The sequence below is a fragment of the Ambystoma mexicanum genome, chromosome 6p (genome assembly GCF_040938575.1).
Source record: "Ambystoma mexicanum isolate Mex_15411 chromosome 6p, UKY_AmexF1_1, whole genome shotgun sequence".
In the NCBI taxonomy this organism is placed as follows: Eukaryota; Metazoa; Chordata; class Amphibia; order Caudata; family Ambystomatidae; genus Ambystoma; species Ambystoma mexicanum.
In genome coordinates, this window is record NC_090935.1 from 1,127,167,667 (window position 1) to 1,127,187,777 (window position 20,111).

Sequence of the window (20,111 nt, forward strand, 5' to 3'; positions counted from 1 at the left end):
TCGCCCTCTTCAGGGAACTCTACCAGATGGAGGGGAGCCAGTTCCAGAAACAGCCACTGCACATGGGCGACAGCAGGCGTTTCTCCAGTCGCAAACAAAGACTGCCTTCCAGGACAGGATCCCTTGATGCTGGGAAGCTGAAACTGGGCAGGAAGGTGACTTGCAGGACTAGATGGCAACCACCGAAGTTCCTGATGACGATGCAGAACAGCAATGCTTCTGGCATGGTAGCTCAATTAAGAGCTGGCCGGTCCACTGGGTGGTCCAGGGACAATTCAGAAGGCTCAGCTACAAGAACGCGAGAAGACGTCGAGACTGGTTGGTCCCACCAGTCCAAGGGTTGAAGCACTGACAAAAGCGCCTTATCAAATCGGGTAGCCCAGCAGGATAGTTGCAGGAAAGGTCGCCGGGCCTCTTCAGGAGTAGTCCACTGGTCTTCATTCGGCTGCACGGCTACACAGGATACCTGGCTCCGTTGCTGATCTTCTGGAATAGCTGAAGGACTCCTTCTCCTAAATTCGGGTGAGTGATCAAACTTATCCCTCCAATAGCAAGGATCTGCACCACTCAATCAGCCAGCAGTGGTCCAGTCGGGGACCACTGGGTTTTACTCATGCATGCACACCAGACTGACTGGACTGTGGATTGGGACCAGACAGTCGCAACCCACTTCCTGACTCCACACACATGGCATGCATTATCCTGTGAAAACGGCAGTGTTCCATAGGCAAATGCATGACCAGATTAGGGATTTTCTGACCAGAGGTGGCAGGAAAAAAGGTCCAGAAACAACATGGCCAAAGATCAAGTGAAAAACCTGGTGGCATGACCATTTTAGGGCACTAGTCATGTTTAGTACCCGGACGCGGTAAACACGAATGTGGACACTAAAAGTACTGCAAAAATGATACAGAATGTAACTGCTGCCACCAGCTAGTCAATAGGAACATCTAAAAGTAACCATAAATCCCCAGAGTAACGGTCTAGGGTGATACAAAAGTGTCCCCATGCACTGCATTGTAAGATGTGTACTGTAAGAAAAGTTGCCAAAACAGGTAAAAGGGAACTTTGTTTCCCAGCACTGATAGTCTGAAGGAATGCTCAGTTTCCCCATGACAAGATGGGCAAACACCTTCACTTCTCTGTAAAAATGTCAGGACAAACAAAAGCAAAATGTTTGGAGCCCATAGAATATGGAGGGAAAGTTGCCTAAAACAGATTTTTCCTAACCGTAGCAGTTTGCGGTAAACGCAAAAGTGCACAAGTCAAATGTCAAAAACTATAAAAAATATCACAGCTTGCCAGCAGCTTGTCTGGGGCACATTGTAAAAGTAACTGAAAAGCCATTATGTAAAAGATATACGGATACAAATATCTTTACTGCACTTCACTGTAAGGTGATGTATGCAATTATAACAATACAAGAATTCAGAGCGGCATAGGTGCTCATTACGAATTTGCTGGCATACGGTAAAAGTGGTGGTAATACCATTTACTGCCTCTTTTACCAGTCTGGTTAAGTAGGAGTTTGCCGGAATACAATTGCTGTACTTACCGGCGCCAGTATCTACTCATCCGGAATTATCGGCGCTGGTTATACCGGCACAATGGTGTCCCCTGCGAATCATGCGATTGGAGTTGCCGGTAATACCGACAAAACCAAGGTAGAGATGACACCTATGCATACAGGAAGAATACAAAACAGCCACACCTTCCCCAAAAACGCATCCCAATACAACCATGCTGCCAGCGATTGCTGCAAACATGGAGCCGGTGCTTACCAATCTACAGCTGCAGGGGTTGGGGTACCAGCAAAGGCAACAGGAGGCCAGGGAGTATGAGGATGGTGGGTATGCAGGTGGCGAGGCGTGCAGTGATCCCTCGCACAACGCCCATCTCTGGGCCCTCACTGACCTGCAGATAGTAACCCTGTACCGCCTAAACAGGGAGACCATACTTGACCTCCTGACCCACATACAAGAGAACATTGGGAGCAGTATCGACATTGGGTCAGCCATAACACTGCTGGTAAAGCTGGTGTTGGTCCTGCACTTCCTGACCAGTGGAACGTTCCAGTACTCTGAGCCTGCTGCACAGCATTTCTGCCTGCCTTCTCCAGAGTGCTGGTGCTGGAAGGCCTCCTGCTCCATGTGAGCCAGCACATCACCCTCCCCACCACCCAGGCACAGTTCAACCCCACCAAGGACCGCTTCTATGCAATTGCAGTGGTATCATTGGACTGCATGCATGTTGTGCTGGTGCCCCCCACGCATCAGATGCCTATAGGAACCGGGAGCAGTTCCAGTCCCTGAATGTCCAGGTCACGTGTGATGCAGATAAAACCATTGTGCACTGCTGTGCCTGATTCACTGGATCAACCTACGATGCAATGGTCCTGCAGAACAAACCGCATGCTGCCAGCCTACATGGAGCATCACTGAGGACCAAGGAGCATCACTGAGGACCAAGGAGCTGGATGTTGGGTGAGCACATGTACAATACCAGCTACCTTGCAGCATGAGTGACCGGCAAAGGGGGTTAGTGGGGGGTGGCAACAATGTCACAAATGCATGTCCGGAAAGAACCCTGCACATGCAGGACCCAACATTGCACCCTGTTAGGCAAAGTTTGCATGCAGTACCCTCTGGGACCACTACACACACTAGGACTACAGGTGTAAGCAAAACCAACCTTTGGTATAAGTCTGTACCACAGTTTTTGGTAGTGAGCTGAGCAGCCAGGCTTATCTCAAGAGGGAATGTGAGCTTATAAGGGTGTTGCACAGAGGTCTACAATCGCAAGTATTCAGATAGACATTCATACTCGAGGTTTCTTGGTAAAACGCTTCTTAATTTATTACAGTCAGTTAGAAAACATTCACTAAAAGGAGGCAATCAATATCACACACAAATATACTACAGTACTTCACACTATCCGGTTCTGTGAAATTTAAACTACTTTGAAGGAGGAGCAAAAAGGCATAATATAATAAAACGATTGTTAGTTACTCTTAAACAGTGCAAATAGTTTGAGTTCACCAGAGGAGTTGATTCAATGCAATAGGTAGGCCAAAGTCAATGGGCTAGAGTCTTGTATAGGTAAAAACGGTTCTGGTAGTTGAACGGAAAAGTCTTTGCCACGGTTCTCAGAAGTAGTTCATAGAAGAAAGATTCATATGTCTGGTCACAAGCAGACTAGGCCTGCAAGTTGCCAAAGTATCACTTACTTTCGCAGTGAGCGGTAAGTTCTCTCGGTCAGGTTTTCACAGTACCTTATATTGAAGAAAAAGATGCAGCTGAAGACTTCTGTTCCTGGCAGTTCCTGCAGATCTCGATGTTCCTGATCCTCAGTCGTGGGGACAAGAGGGAGGACGTCGTGGGACTCCTGCACTGCACGGGGACTGGTCACAAAGCTGGCAAACGGGCAAATCTTCGATTCCGGTAGCTGTCGTCAAGCACACAAACTGGTGTCCTCCCTGGCTATTCGGTTTCCTGCAGCTCTCTAAGGAAAATACAACCAGCTCCGAGAATGGTGTCCAGGTGGCTTGTGAGTTGATTGGTCCCACCAATTGAAAAGGAGAAGTCGAGATGAACTTGGCGATGCGAACCTGCAGCAGGGCTTCACCGGGCAAACCAACGGTCCAGGAGTTGCAGCAGTCTTCCTCTTCCAGCTCGTCTTCAGTTTTTTCGGTCCAGTGGTCGACTCTGCCTTCCAAGCCAAGAGTTGCCTTTTAAACAGTTTCCTCTCATTCATTTTAGCCTAGCTGCCACTCACCCAGCCAATCATGCCAGAGTGCATTTGAGTCACCTAGGAGACTAAGCACAGGGAGTTTTGCGCACCTCCCTCACTTTCTGCCCACCCCAGACACTCTGGCGCCACAGGCGGTCTTCAGTCCTGAAGCTTGCCAAAGGTGTATGAACAAAGAGACCAAACCTGATTTGGCACGCGGAGACAAACGCTAGAAGGACCTTTCCAAAAAGAAATGGCGAAAAAAGACCGGGACCTGTTTAAAAAAAGGGGGCTCAGACGCCTTCTTGAAAAATATGGCTCCTGCGATTTTTAGCTACCGGTGTTCGCGGTCGGGGAAAAATCATGGTAGTTAATTGTAAAACCACTGCCACCAGCCATTTCCATAGGAAAGGGTAGCATTGGACTGCTACATGAGTTCCTAGACATAGGGGATACTAGGTAACCCCTCCAGCACTCTATTGGAAGATAATGTGGGCTGGGTCTAGGAATTTAAAAAGACTAGTAAAGTCAATGTTTAACTTTATATTCTCTGGGAAACAGTAGTTTATCCCAGAGAAGGTGTTTAAACCTTGGAAGAACCTAAAAGGCTTCCCTGTGTCACTGCACTGAGGGTGCTGTGTGACACACACGAAAAGGTGCCTATGGAGTTGTCTAAAACTCCACCAGAGTAAAACCCCCATCAAAATACATGAGGGAGAGGGTAAAAAAGGCTCACTCTTTCCAGGTTAGAAAATCAATTTCTCAAAATCCAGCAAAGTTGCTGGGGCTCTCTAAGCGGAAGGGAATTAGCACATTTATGAGAACTCTCCCCAACACACACCTCACAGGCCACTACACACAGGAGTAGCACATGACTGGAGATGTAGCAGTCACTGACCCGGCCATTTCAAATCCAACATCACTTCCACATGCAAAGCTCTACAGGTACCAGAATGCAACCACTCCCCCCATGCTATGACAATGAATTGGCAGACATGGCCACCTAGGGTCATCAAATGTATGTCCCGGGGTACCCCAAGAGCCCGGGGGAAAGCCTGCAGATGACATGCAGCAACAACGAAGACCAAGGCAGATGAACAATCACAGGGAACACAGTATAGTGATGCACAATTGGCCGTGCCTATTCAAAGACGCGTCCATAACCGAAACTGGCGGCCCAGGCCCATGCACATTGGATGCAAGCCCTGGGAGTCGGGTTAAGGTAAGATGCAGGGCCCAAAAACGGTGTTGCCCATAGCGTTGACGTTGGATGAGGCACCCAAACACACCCCCATACATATGATGAGACTGCCAAACTACCGAGGGGCTACTGGCATCCACTGTCCACAAGTAATGACCAACATCATGGATGCCGCACAGACTGACCATTGAGATGCCGCTGTCACAGGCAACACCACTGCCAAGCCTCATTGCTCCCACCGGTGTTACCCCTTTTAGGTGACTCTGGATACCCACAGCTTCTGTGGCTGATGACCCCTCTGAGGAATCGCCAGATACCGCAGGAAGTGGTATGCAACAGGGCCCATTTGAGGACCAGAGGGAACATAGAGCGGGCCTTGAGACTCTTGAAGGCACGTTTCAGATGCCTACACTGGTCTGGGGGGTGCGCTCCTGTCAGACCAGAGAAGCCGGACCAGATAGTCCTGGCCCGTGCAATGTTGCACAACATCTTCGTCAGATGCAACATACCCCCGCCCACAGATCTCTACCAGAGGATGATGCAGCGCCAGCCAGGCTCATGCACGTATGCATGGAGGCCAGGGATGGGCTCAGGGCCCGCCAAGAACTGCTTGAGGACTTATTTTGTGTTTCCCCTCCACTCACTCCTTGCACCATACAGTAAACACTTGTTTGGGGGGTGGAGGAGGAGGAATGTCTTGTCGGTGCTTCAGGTGAAAACCATGTTTTTATTACGAACGTGATTGCACAAAAACCCTACATCCCCTCCCCATCGCAAACACCACCCCTCCGCTCCCCTCCCCCTTCCTCACCACGTCAGTGTTCAGTGTCACTTGTGGCCCTTCTTTGGCAGACCTGAGTTGCTGTGAGCGGCGCCTTGGGCTGCCATGCTGGGAGCTCTTGGTGGTGGTGAGAGATGTTGGTGGGTCAGACCCCTGGCCCTGCACGTGTTCCAGGTTGAATTGGAGTGAATGGCTTATGGCCTCGGCTGTGGCAGAGGCAATCTTTGGGCAAGGGTGAGGGTGGCATGGCCTCGACCTGGCACTCCTGCAGCTGGAGGCCTGCATGCATTCTCGCATGAGTCTAATCTCCAGCTGTTGGCATGCAATTCCAGTGAGTTCAGTGTGCAGGTCCTCAATTGCATGCAGGCATGCATCAAGGGAACGGATGCTGGGCAGTGGCAGCGGGGCTGTGTGGTGATCTGTGACTGAAACACTCCATTGGCTAGTACATGTCGCCTGCCGCCTCCTTGGCAGTGGTGACCTGCCATGATGGCCTGGTGTCTCCTGTGCCCGTGGTGGTGTGGAGGGACAGTGGGGCCACTGACCACAGGTGTGGTGATGTGGAAGCCCCATGCACTCCTGCACTCCTGCCAGCGGCGAGTATCTGGTGATGATTGTTGTGGTGGGGCTGATGGTGGCTGCGACGGACCAGTAGTCCTGCACTGCCACCTGGGCCTGCTGGCGAGTGATGTGGCCTTCGCAGGTCTGCCTTCAGCTGCTTGGCCTGACGATGACTGTCTAGGTGCATTTGTTGGACTGTGTGCCTGTTGGGGAGAGAAGAGCATGCTGTTGGTCTTCTGGGAGTCAGGGCTGCGGGCATGCATTACCCATGTTACATTGTCATTCGTCGTCTTTGATCTGTTTGCTCCGATGTGTGCTTCTACATGTGGGTGGTGGGAGTGCACATTGACTGAGTGTGCACGCAAGCGGTACCGATTCCTTCCCTGTACTCATGATACACATGGGCACTCATTATGTGTCTGTGTGGGGCTGTACATTTTGGCAACAGTGCTTGTGCATGGCTACATGTACCCGCATGCCCTGGCATGTGTGTGAGATCTGGCCATTTGCTGTGAGTGAGAAGTGATGGACATGTTCCCTTACCCATTAGTTGTTTCTCTGCCTGTGGATGCCTGTATTTGGATTTAACATTTACTTTTACATGGGGTTTGTTGTACTTCCCACGGTCACCTTAGGTCCCAACTCCTGCCTCTGCTGTCCCAACTCCCTCTACATGCTGTCACAGTGCAGTCAGCACCGCCTCCAAGAACTTTGGTTTCCTCAGGCGGACATCATGGACTTGTGCCTTGTTGCTCCCAGACATGTTTCCAGGTTTCAGTCATGTTGGAGGGAAGCAGGAAATGGGGGTGTTAGGGAGATTTATCAGATATGTGCTAATTCCCTTCTACCCTAGACACCCCAGCTCTTTTTGCTGGACTTAAGAAATTTTATTTCTTAACTGGAGAGAGTGAGACCTTTTTCCCACTCTAATGTATTTTTTCTGTGATTTATTCTTTGTTTCTTTGACTTTGGAGTCTGACTCCATAGGCGGCATCTTTACATTGTGACACATAGCACCTGACACATGGCACCTTCAGTGCAGTGGCACAGGGAAGTCTCTTAGATTTCCCAAAGGTTTAAATACCTTCTCTTGGTGAAACTGTTTCCAAGAGCAGTGAAGTGAAATTGACTTTACTTACAAATTGTAACTTTCTAGACCCAGCACACAGTATTTTACAATAGGATGCTGGAGGGGTTACTTAGTATCCCCTTTTGTCTAGTTTCTCATGTAACATTTATGTTACACTTTCTACAATTAATGGCTGGTGGCAGTGTTTTACTTTTTACTACCATTGTGTGTTTTTACCGCGGGCTGCAATAGCAGCCTTGGTAAAGCACACATGGGTGCCCATTTTGTCAAAATGGCCCGGTCTTCTTTTTTCACCATTTCTTGCTGGAAAGGTCCTTCAGATTTACTCTGCGTGCCAAATCAGGTCTGGTCTCTTTGTTCGTTTTGTCTTTGGTGGTATTCACGAGTGAAGCCTCCCCTCTGGCTCCAGAGTATCTGGCAGAGGCAGGAAGCGAGGTAGGTGCCCGAAACTCCTTGTGCTTTGTCTCCTAGGAGACAGGAATGCACTCTTAGGTGATTGGCTGTCTGGCAAGGACTTTCACCTTGCTGGGTGACCGACAGCTAGGCTGGAATGAATGGGAGAAACCTGCATAAAAAGCGACCACTGGAACGAAGGAATTTCCGAAGAACTTGAAGAGGACGCCTGCTGCAACTCCTGGGGCATTGGTTTGCCCAGTGAATCCCTGTTGCAGTGCTGAAACTCCAAATTTGTCTCGACGATAGAAGCCCTGCAAGGACGACTTCTCCCCTTGCGTTGGTGGAACCAATCTACTCCAAAGTGAACTCCTCTGGACATCCTCTCGGTGCTGGCTGTACTTTGTTGCTGCTGCAGGAACCGAAGTGCTAGGGAGAGGAAGGCCAGAATGGAGTGCATCACCTTTAAGACGGAAGTAAGCAGGACTGACCAAGACTGAGCCACCTCAACAGAGTGCTGGACCCCATATGCAAGGAAAGTCAAGAGTGGATCCGTGAGACCGCAGTGGTGCCATTTGCTGAGACGTGAGGAGCTGAAACTGAGAAGTGCCGCTGAATAGAAAGTTTGTCCTTTTCTGTCACCGCCCGTTGTGTTGCAGGAGTCCCCACTCTTGTCCCCACGACTGAGGCACAAGAACAACAAGATCTGCAGAGCCACACGGGAACAGCCAGCTGGAACCATTTCTTCTAACCAGAGGTACTGTACAGTCTAAGAGGACTTGCCTCTTGTTGTTTAGCCTTGCCTGTTCTCAGTTGAGACTTGTCTTGGTTGCCTTGCATAGTGCCTTGGATCTTTGCCTTTCACAAGCATAACAGCTTCTGGCCCTTCAAGTGTTCTTTACTTCCACAAACTTTTTTCAAATCTTTGTGCAAGACTCTTACCTACCAGAAGATCTTCAGCTTCACTAGACTTTGTTCAACTAACCTTGGCTTGCCTGGCTCCCTGAAAGACTCTTCTACCTCTGACTCTGTGCTTTACCCTTTCCCCCCAGGAAAGGGTTAATTTAGTTTGCATTGGAGGGTTTGAAGAAGTACTTGCCAGTTTATGAAGTGTTGTGTTCACCAATCTTTTATTCCTATATCTAAATTTTGCACCACAAACCGTATAACACTAAATGTACCAGTGATAAATCAATGTCCAGTGTCCTAGTTATTTAAGTCACCTGAGGGTGTAGGAAGTGTCTGTGTGCCATCCGCAATGGGTATCATCTGATTTGGAGTAACCAAGTGTGTGTTTGAAAGTATACTTTAAAGTTGCATGTGATTTGCTCCTTTCTGAAGAAGGCTTATATAACTGACTTAAGGTTTCTTGATTAAACAATTAGTTGTTAGTTTGAGTGTAAGTGTTTATTTGAATAACTGTCACTGTGAAACTGTTACAAACTTACTGCTCACAATGACCCCTCTTGAGATGTGTCTGGCTGCTCGGCCACACTACCAACCTGTGTAGTTCAGACTTATGATATGATAGGTTATTTATTTACCCAGAGGTTTCTAAGCGCGGACCCGGGGATCGAACCTGTGTTGCTTTGTGTCGTCTTGCTACCAAGGAGAGCACGTTGCCCCTAAGCTATCCTCCCGAGACTATACCAAAGGTTGAGTCCCTATTGCCAGTAGGTCAGGGTTGTTGTAGTGCACCCAAAGGGTACTGCATGCAATCTTGCCCAACAGGGAGATACTAAGTGGATTGGGTTTCCAAGATGGCCGTTGGTGAGTTTCCGGTTCCGGCAGTTGGTACCAGTATTACAGGCACATTTCCACTGGTAATACCAGCGGATTGATGGCGACGCTGCTAATACTGTTTCCGGCAGGGAGGTGCGCCTGTGGACTTGTAATGCGCCGGTACCAGCGTGACTGTGTTACCAGCGTTTCACTGGCAATCTCGTAAGGAGGCCCATAGTCTTAGTATTAATAGTATTAGGGACTAGTCTGTTTCCCCATAACAATGAGGGAAGTAAAGTAGAAGGCTCCCCTGGCCCCCAAAAAGTCAGGACAGGGTTCACAATGAGCAAAAAACGGGTGTTGCATAGAATTCCATGGGAGGAAAACGGCAAAACGAAAATCCTCCAGTAGGTTTGATGCAAATCTCTCCAGCGGTTAAAGCTGTAGCTGTGACCTAACATATGTTTGTGGGAAATAAATGGGGAAAGTGGACCTTCTGGGAACATTCCCTATAACTTTGCCCTCTATTGACGCTGCTGAACAGTTCTTTCAGGAAGAGCCAGGTCTATACCGTTTTGGATAAGTGTTGTGCATTCCTGTCGATCGGCACTGAAGTTAGAAGATGAGAAGATGCCACAAAAAAAGCTCTTTTTATTTAGGGTTCAACTAGTAAGTGTCCAGTTTCCGTTGAGTGACCGGGGGTGGACTGAGGATGGCATTGCTATTGCATAGCTCTAACCCGGCTGGATGTTTGGTTTGTGCAGCATCATTTGCTAAATGTATGACACTATTTAGACTTGTTCTAAAAGTTTGTTTTTCCATTTCCGGTTGTATGTATGCTGGTTTTACAGAAAAGACTGTGACAAGGAAAAACGTGTAAAGCTTATGAATGATCTACAGAAGCTGCTCCAGGGTAACATTAAAAGTGTAAGTAGAGTTTGTGCTGATTTAATCTAGTAACAAATGCTGTTAACAATTGTATTATGTCTGTGCTCTGATCTGCTATGACTAGTTTGGTTTAGACCATAATCAATTAGAACGTAACGAATTTAAGCAGCACAGAAGGTGTTATTTTGGGTTCAGTTAAGTTACCATCATACTGAAACACAAAGGAGCATCCTGTTCTTTACGTTCTGATCATCATTGTTAACAATGGCAGTTCGATTTTTGTCATATTTGTTAGGAAGATTTTTCTACAGCCCTCTGCTGAAGGATGTGAAACAATCTACCTTAGTGGAAAGGCAGTGTTTCTTATCAAAAGCTAGACAAAACACCGTAAAGTGGTAGCTTTGACAGAGCAGTTGGACTTCACTTTACAGAGGAGGAGGGCTGGCAGCGAGATACTGTTAATTCAAAAAGTTACCCCAGGGAATAAACCACACAGATACACTGAAAAATGTACACATTATTGTAAAATTCCACAAATAAAATCTATAATGGTTGAAAAAAACCACAAAACAGAAACCTTGTGTGTATAAAAACAGTAAAGGGATGCAGGTGAAACTTTCCCACTCCTATGCTGAAGGGACATGATGATTACCTGGTTGTAAATGGAATACCTGTAAAACTAAGATGGAGAGAAAAAGGGAATTGTAGAAAGCGATAGCAATACATTTATGAAGTCATAATCGAGACACAAAATGCCAACATATAAATAGTAACTGTAATCCCCACAACGTCTAACCCGTAGTAAAAAACATATTTTTAGACATACTACACCATATGCTAAATACAGTACCGAGTAGGTGTAAAAGGGGTTAACTTTTCCATAAATGCCCATGAGGGCTAACAAAAGTCAGAACATGGGTTGGCTTACAATATCAGACCTGAATGGTCTTGTTGGACTAGGAAGAAAGAAAATGATAAATATCTGCCAGTTGTGCATTATAGTCTAATATATGTCCATGAACAGTAGGGTAATGTGATTATAAAAGCCTAATAAATCTGTGGTATCCGCTAAAAGTGGTCCTTTGTCCCTTGCAAAGTCACTGTAGTGGAGATTGAGATGTTAAATTGCCTATTCAAATTATTTAGGGGGACAAATCCAATAGTGTAAGGCTGTAGATGGAGGCGACTGACACACAGGTGGCATGTTTGTTTTCAGAACTTTATTTTGTTAAAAAATAAAGCTAAATCTATGCCTCCCTTACTCTGAGGGGTTTCCCTACCTCAAATAAGGATCTAAGGAATCTGTCCAAGTAAATGAGTCAGTCGTGTGTCAAAATGCCTACTTCTATCCCTTACACAATTAAGTAAACTAAAGAGATACTTGGTCTAGAATGTCTCCCTTCTTTCTGGACAGTTATAGTTCCAATTGCCAGGTGGGAACTTTGCCTGAGAGAATGACTCCATGTCCCAGTTCCTTTCCAGGATATAAAACAAGGTTCTAGCCTGGGGTGATATAATTCTCTGTTCAAACTCAAAAGTTCCAACTCATTCCTCATTGCCAATAGTATCTCGCTATTGGGTTCCTGGAGAAAGTCCCTTCTCGGGTATCTTGTTCTCAATGCGTTTTGCCGTGCCAGGGGAATGACTCTTTCCCCAGACCTTTTTCTACTTGGTTTCATGGTGCACAACACCCAGGGGGTTATGGGTTTCTTCCCCTGATCTCTCTTGGCTTCATGATGCACTACACCAAGGGTTATGGCTTCGTTCTCCTGGTATTAGTTTCACAGTACACAACACCAGGGGGTATGGCTTTCTTTCCCTGATCGCTCTCAGGCTTTTGTCACACTTCACGGATATTGGGGGAATGTCTCCCTTCCCCTAGCCTTTCTCAAGCTTTCTGTTTGTTGTGCTTCTCCAGTGGCTCGGGTAGGCAGACCTAGCAGACTTCCCTGCCAGGAAGAAGATGCACAGTTGAGGAATTCCTCCTCGTTCACCTGCAGGTCCCCGACCCAGTCTTTCACTCTGTTTGACTTCTACTATAACCATTTTACTAACCATTTTACTATCCTGCCAGGTATAGTACTTTGCCCACATTTTCTTATATTTTAGTTCTGGGTCCCAGGCCCTCTTAAAATGGTTTCTTGTGTTGCCTCTCTGGACCCTGGCAGCACTTGTCCCTTCAACGGGAGCTCCTTGTCCTCTTCGGTTTTGGTCTTCCCAGAGGCTTCCGACCGCTTCCTCTATGGTTCTTTGGTCTTCGTGCTGCCTCCTGCAGCTCCACAGCATTGCACTGGAGCTGAGGTGCGCATCGCTGCTTGACTGTGTGGTTCGGCGTGTTCTCGTGACTGGGCTCTTCTGTTCTTGGTCTGCCAATGCACAGCAGACCAGAGGGGGACCCTGCAGTTCCTCAGTGCGTCCTGGTCATCAGCTTCTTCATTTGCGGCATGGCTGCTTCGCTCATAGTGCCTCCAAGGAGGGTCTGACAACTGTCAGTCCTTCATCTTTAAGCCACTTGGCATTCGAAAGCTAGAACACTCAATCCAATTCTGGTGATTCAGCCTGGCTCCATGCCTCTGTATATATTGCAACGGGAATTCACTATAGTGAACCCTACTCTTCCTTGTGACAGTAATGGGGTTGTCGCTGATCTTACAAACATACATAGGATACTTGATTAGGGGAAGTGTGTATGTGTGTGTGTCACGCACCAGGAAGATGGAGGAACCCGCCCAAGTGTATCTGGACTGCTCGCATGGCAAAATTGAGCATCCAGCCAGCCGTAAAGGGTCCCACGTTTGGGGGCAACAGTGGAGGCAGCCTTGACAAGGAGCAGAGGTGGGCTACTGGTTTCCACCACCACCCTTCTTGATGATGGAGGCTTCGTATTGTAATTCACTGGGGTTAAGAGGGTATTCTGGGAAGATGGCAGTAAAAACCAGTCCAGCACCGAACGTCCAGAACAGCCAATGAGAAGGACCAGGACGACTGAGGAACAGCACAGTAAGGATGTCCACTGGCCAATGGAAGAAAACGCCCCGAAGGACAAAAGACTCGGAGCACAGCAGTATCAGTGAATTTGGTCCTAGAGTTTCAGCATCCCATCTTTGTGGCAAATCCTCTGGCAACTCTGGTAAAGATCAGCAGACCTGAGGAATGCACAGGTTCTCTCCAAGATGTACACCTTAACTTATGGACTGGCCTAAGCCAGACTGCCAATCGCACACCAGTCTGACTCAAAGGTTTTTTTGGCCAGTCAATCAGGTTGGACCTAATAAATGCTGACACTTGCGTCCACCCACAGTTTGTGTTTTGGGCTATTTGGGGCACAAGACTTTAACAAGTTCCTGAGGAGAAAAATTCCGGATGGTGACGTTGAGAAAGATAATCCACGCTCTCGAGCTACAGGACTGGCTGATGTCCATAGATCTTCAGGATGCTTACTTCCATGTGCTGATACATCTGACGCACAGGAAATTCCTGAGGTTCCTCATAGGGGACACGCACCATCAGTTCAAGGTGCTTTGTTTTGGGTGGACCTCCGCACCAAGGGTTTTCACGAAGCTCATGGCTGTAGTCACGGCTCACCTCTTATTCCTGTATTTGGACGGCTGGCTGATCCGAGGGATATCTGCAGAGCAGGTATTGTCCCGCCTCGGGGACACCTGTTCACTACTCCACAGGCTGGGCTTCTCCATGAACTTGCAGAAGTCCCACACACCAGTCCAGGGGGTCCAGTTCATCGGGCAGTCCTAGACACTGAGTCAGGGAAGCCCTTTCAGCCCGATAGTAGCTAGCATTGCGCAGATGGTAAGACTGTTCCAGAGCCACGCCACGCTACCAGCGGCTAGCTTCCTCCGCCTCTTGGGTATCATGGCCTCTTGTAGTTTTCTAGTGCCAGAGGCCAGGCTGCGAGTGAGATCATTACAATGGCTCCTGCGCGGTCAGTGGTCTCAGTTCCTCTGAACGTTACAGGACGTCCTCTGGGTGTCCAGGTCCATGACCTTTCTTGGTGGGCCAGCAGCAATCTACTGGTGGGTGAAACCCTTCTGGCCCCATTGGCCTCGGGCCCGAGTGTTCATGGATATGTCCTTGAAGGGTTGAGGTGCTCACTGCGAGGATTTGCAGGTCAGCGGCCTTTGGTCAGCAATGGAAGCTAGGTTGCATAGCAACAGGCTGGAGTTGAGAACCATCAGGTTAGCCCAGAAGGCTTTCACACCGTTTCGGAAGGGGACGCATGTCCTGATCTTGAAGAACTCTGCCTCTAGCCCCAAAACCCTTGCCTTTTAAGCAGGTTTCTCCCATTCATGCACAGCCTAGCTGTCAAACAGCAGGGTGGCTGTCCTGAAATTACAGCCAGCCAGCCAATCGGGACTGGGTGCATTCAGGGATTCCTAAAGGCAAAGGACAGGGGAGTTTCGGGAACCTCCCTCACATCCTGCCCTTCCAGACATACTGGAGCCAGAGGCGGGTTTCAGTGTTAAAGCCTGCCAAAGGCAAAACGTACAAAGGGCTCAAACCTGGCTTGGTGCGCAGAGTAAAACCTAAGACCCCACAAAGAGAAAATAGGTGAAAAAAGACCGGGCCATTTTGACAAAATGATCACCCAAGGGTGCTATACTGCAGCTGAGGATTCAGCCTGTGGTAGAAAAGCACAATGGTAGGAAAATTAAACCACTGCCACCAGCCATTTAAAGTAGTGAGGGTAACATGAAAAATGTTAAATGAGTGTGTAGAAAAAGGGGATACGAAGTAACCCCCCCAGCACTCCACTTAAGATGGTGTGTGCTGGACCTATAAAGAGAAAAGGTTAAAGTCAGTTTCACTTCACTATTCTTGGGAACAGTAGTCCACCCAAGAAAAGATATTGTGACACTGGACTCAAGGTGCTGTCGCCATACAAAAAGATGCCTATGGAGTTTCAGACTCCAAAAACAAAGGAAACACCTAATCCAAATCAGGTCAAAACACATGAGGGGGGAGAAAAAGGGCTCCAGGGTTACAATTAAAAAGTCCTGAAGTCCAGCTAAAAAGCTGGTGGTCTCTAAGGTTGAAGGGAATTAGCACAGAAATGAGAATTCTCCCTAACTGCAATCATGCTCTAGGTCCCTGGGTATTGGCGGGTTGCAGCACGTTGTGGGATTGCTTGACTTGAAGGTCGTCTTGGGACTGATTATGCACAACAGTCCAAGTCCTTCTCTTCTGAGCTTCCCTGTCGATTTTGAAAACTGGGCCAAGACAGCAACGGTACTTCAGCAGGCTTCTCTGGTTGCTGGAAGAGGCTGCAGGCGTCTCTAGTTGTCTTCTGTTCCAGTGGGCGACTTGGCTTTTGCCCCTGGATCCTCGCCTTTTTATCCAGGAACCCAGCCAATCAACAGTCATGCAACATGGAAACTTTTGGGGGGGGTCGTCCCTGGTTTCACCGTTTTTCTGAAGTCCAGCGAAGGGCTTAGTAAAACCATTCAACTGAGGCAGCACAAGACTCTACTCTTAGTATACGGCTGTACCACCCGAGTTCAGGGTAGCGTAGAATGAGTGTTGGGTAAGATTATCACAGAACTGGTAAATCCTCCTGACCTGGGTCAACCCCAGAACTTTTTGATTTACTAGTGGGATACTTTGCCTTAACACCTCAGTGAATGGGAACCTTTTTCCACACTCACAGAATCTTTAACTCTTTTATGGGTGTCATTTTTGGACTCTCCATAGTGTCTTTTTAAAGTTATCCTCTTTAATTTATTGGCAGTAAGTGCCTGTTGCTGGGTTGCCCTAAGGGCTCCCCCTTTTAACTTTGTTTTGCTAACCTTGGGTGAACTACAGTTCCCAAGGGTAGAAATGATCTTGGGATCCCTTTTACATTTTATTCTGTGAAGCCAGCACACCCCCACCTTATGTGGTGTGCTGGGGCGATAAAATGTATCCCCCTTCACACTAAAACTGTAACAATTCTTTTACAGGGACAAGTTTACCTTCATTGGCTGGTGGTAGTGTTACCTTATATTAATTGGGTGCACCTTTACCGTGGGCTGTGTTCACAGCTGCAATAAAGGCACCCAAGGGTGCTCATTTTACCAAAATGGCCCCTGTCTTTTTTTCACCATTTTAGTGTTTCTTGTCGTTTCTTGTTCCTTCCCCTGACATCCATGGCGGGAAATTCCTTTCTGTGATTTTTATCTTCGGCGGGAGTCCCCTGGACTCCCCGCCCAGGCTCCAGTCCGTCTGTGAGAGCAGGAAGCGAGGGAGGTTAAACTCCCCAGCCCTTTATCTTACGCCTTGCTTGAATGGGGACAAATCCCAGTGGTGCGGATGGCTGTCCTGATTGGACAAACAGATTGCCCCTTCTTGTAAAATGCAAGAGAATGCAGAGGTTGTGTTGTAATTCCTGAGAAATACTCCGAACCTGAAGAAAAGTCGACCACGAACTGAAACCGAAGAGGACGATGAAGGATAATCGGCAGAAATGATTTCCAGCGACCGGAGAGCCTGTTGTGTAACCGGAGTCTGCTATAGCCCTTCCTTCCAATCGACCTGGGGAATCCGAAAACGACTCCGACCCAGAGCCTGGTGAGACCCACTGGACTCAGAAAGAGTGGCATTTTGAGTCATCCCACGTGTTTCTGCGACCTTGCGTTGCTGCAATACCTCAATACCCTGGGACATCAAGCCACTGTGCGGTGTACAGTCTTCCGAATCTCGCTGAAACTTTGTGGGCATCCTGGTGGATCTCCAGAGACACGAATCGAGTCTGAAAAGTCCCCTCAACAGAGTGCTGGACCTTTGTAACAACAAGAATTCAACCGCAATTCTGTCTTCTGTGCTCCTTGAAAAGGCGCAGAACCGCATTCAGCTGTGAGGGAAACCCTGCCTAGAGCCGTCGATTCCCTGCTGCAAAGTTCCTTCTGAGGTCTTGTTTTCAGTCACCATGACAAGGAATCCACTGACCGGGTATTTGGCTGCAGACCCTGAAGTCCTCCTGCTGCAAAATCTTCAATTCTGAGGTACTGTGTTGGCTTGGGTATGTACGTACTTTAAGTCTCTTCAGATGTCTGTGTAGCTGTGGAGTGTTTTCTGTGATGGGGAGGCCTCTCATCCAGTTCACCCAGTCCCACTGCTAGAATCCCGAGGGTGTCATCTGTGAAGCCCCTGGACCCTCTTCGAGCCCTAGAAGTAAAGTACTCAACTGTTGCCCAGTTTTCCTAAGGAACTCTGACTTTTGCTACTAAAGAACCTATTCTGACACTGTCTGTTGGTCACTAGTCCCTAGTGACCCCCTGTCTGCCACTGAGAATACTCATGCTCCAAGAACCAAGGAAAGACTTCTTAAAGGGTTGGGCCTTTTGCCTAGAAAAGAAAATGAGTGTTTGAAAGTTACTTACTTGTAAAGACTTGGTTGGTAACTAACTCTGAGAGTGAACAGTAACCAAAGTTCGTTCTTGAATGTATGATGCGCTAGTCTCAAAAGTATGGTTACCATCTTTTCTTCCTTAGAAACTGCTTTGCCATTCTAATAGAAAGTAGATGTGAATGTATTTTACTCTCCTGTGATTGGGTTGTGCCTCTTCCCAAAAGTAGTGTTTTCACCAGATTATTCCTGCAGGGTAATTAGTGTCCCCCAACTGGGTCTTGCTTCCCCTGACTTGCTGCTAGCCTGTCAAGAATAAGTCTGCATAAGGTTGTTGCCAACCTAGAATAGCTGAGTCATTCAGTGAAGGGTAACATTAGGGTTTTACTTTCCCTGTGCTATCTAACCTAGAGTCTGTGGTTCTAACTGTCCCTGATAAGCCATACTTCGGTTATCCTTACACAACTGATTTTCGACGGAGAGGAAGAGCGGAGGAGATCCTTCGGCGCTGCCGAACACGTGGCCTGGCCTCGACGGCCAACTTACAGTAGGGAGAGTGGGGGTTAGAACTTTGTCTCTTCTCTTTGAGAATGTCTTTCTTTCTCCCCTTTCTTTCCCTTGGGGTTGTTATCGCCAGCTATTATTGCCTCAGCTATGGAGAGGACACCATTTAAGTTTTGCCCACGCTGCAGGGGCAAATATACTTGGAAAGATAAGCACAAGCTCTGTAATCGTTGCTTACCCCTCGATCACATAGAGAACAGCTGCGCAGCCTGCAAGCTCTTAAAACCCAGGACTCTTAAAGAACGTAGGGTTAAGAGGTGGGCGGACTACGCAATGTCGAAGTCAGTTTCCTCACCCGCTGCCGCTGTTACTGAAAGTGACGAGGAGTGCGATAACTCGACGTCCGTTACGGAAGTCATGAACCCCCAGAAGGAGCGCTCCCGCTCCTCGTCGTCCGTCCCCGGCCCCGACGGGCTCGGCTCACGCCCTGCTTATGGGGATGAACACCCCGGCGACAAGGACGCACACAAACCCCATAAGGCTAAACACACTACCCACGGCTCTTCTTCGTCGAGAACGAAGGATCCATCAGCGCCGAAGGGGACGCAGGGCACTCCGGCGTCTACCGCAGACCGTAAAGGTCACAAGCCCCACCCGCAAACGCAGCCGCGACCAGCGATTGGGCTTCCATCTAACACGGGCGCTACCCCAAAAACATCCGACGCAACGCTCCATAGAGCGACCGTCGAGGTACAACGCGCAACGCACACAACGTCGACACCAGAGCCCTCGACGGACAAAATCGTGGTCGAGAGCCTAGCGAGAATTGTCGCCGAAGACAAACTTACGCGGACGACGAAACAAACGTCGAATACCGCGTTGAAAAAACATAAAAGTAGCCAGGAACTCCCCCTTTCTCCAAAGGACGCTTCCGAACTACCTGAAGGCTTTTCAGAAGGAGACGGGAACCTCTCGTCGACGTTGTGGGAGCGTTCGAAACGATTCGAAGGCGAAAACACTAATTTCCCCCCTCTAGACTATTCAGGGGTACCCCATGAGACCCTTGAAAGACTCCATTCTTGCATGGAGAAAATGGAAAGGTTTCTAGGAAACCAAGACCCACCCACTCACAAAAGACAAAGAGAATGGCCACAGGATGACCCTAGAGTCAAGATTCCTAGGCTGGTTGACCTCACTGAGGAGGAGCAATACCTCCAAGAAGATGAGGAGTGTTTGGGTGGAGAAGAAGAGGTAGAACTTGAGGAAGAGGGGTTCGAAGAAGATCCTTACACCACTGCTACAGGGTTTGAAGAGGATACAGCTACCTCGCAGCCCTGGCATTCACCGTCAGTGCAGCCTTGGCAATCCCCATCAGTACATTCAGACCCTGATGCCTTTCTCCCTTCTCTCAAGGATTCACATGGGAACTCCTCTCCCATAGATGACCAACCTTCCCTCAATGCACTATTGCGCAAGGCAGCAGCGCATTTTGAGATTGATACAGGGGAAACTCTTCCAGACATTGACTTTGTAGAAAAAGTCATCAAAGAAAAAGCCCCTGTTAGCCAATCTATTCCACTTCTGGCTTCTATTAAAAGAAGAATTTCTCCTTCCCTTACTAACCCAGCTTTAGTAAGAGGGGTCAACCCTAGAATAGAAAAGCTCTTCAGCCCTTCATCCTCTGACCCTTTATACATCAGAGGACACTCTATTCTGGACTCCCTTGTGGTTACCAACACAAGAAAAAGAGCAGGGGTGCCACTATCCACTAGTGAAGCACCTCCAGACAAAGAAGGCAAAAAACTCTACGCACTGGGGAAGAGAATCACGACCTCCGCCGCCTTCTCTACTAGAATTGCTAATAACTCACTTTTAGCTAGCTACGCAGATGCACAGTGGAACA

At 48.2% G+C, this 20,111-nt stretch overlaps 1 protein-coding gene across 5 annotated transcripts in view; it reads left to right on the forward strand.

Moving 5' to 3' along the window:
* The window catches only part of PUM3 (pumilio RNA binding family member 3), a 965,563-nt gene that overhangs the window by 265,341 nt on the left and 680,111 nt on the right, over positions 1 to 20,111 (forward strand). For all 5 annotated transcript variants that reach the window (XM_069625739.1, XM_069625741.1, XM_069625737.1 and 2 more), the window contains exon 5: positions 10,329 to 10,404. In XM_069625739.1, the coding sequence (XP_069481840.1) occupies positions 10,329 to 10,404 (76 nt within the window). The remainder of the gene's footprint in view (positions 1 to 10,328; positions 10,405 to 20,111) is intronic.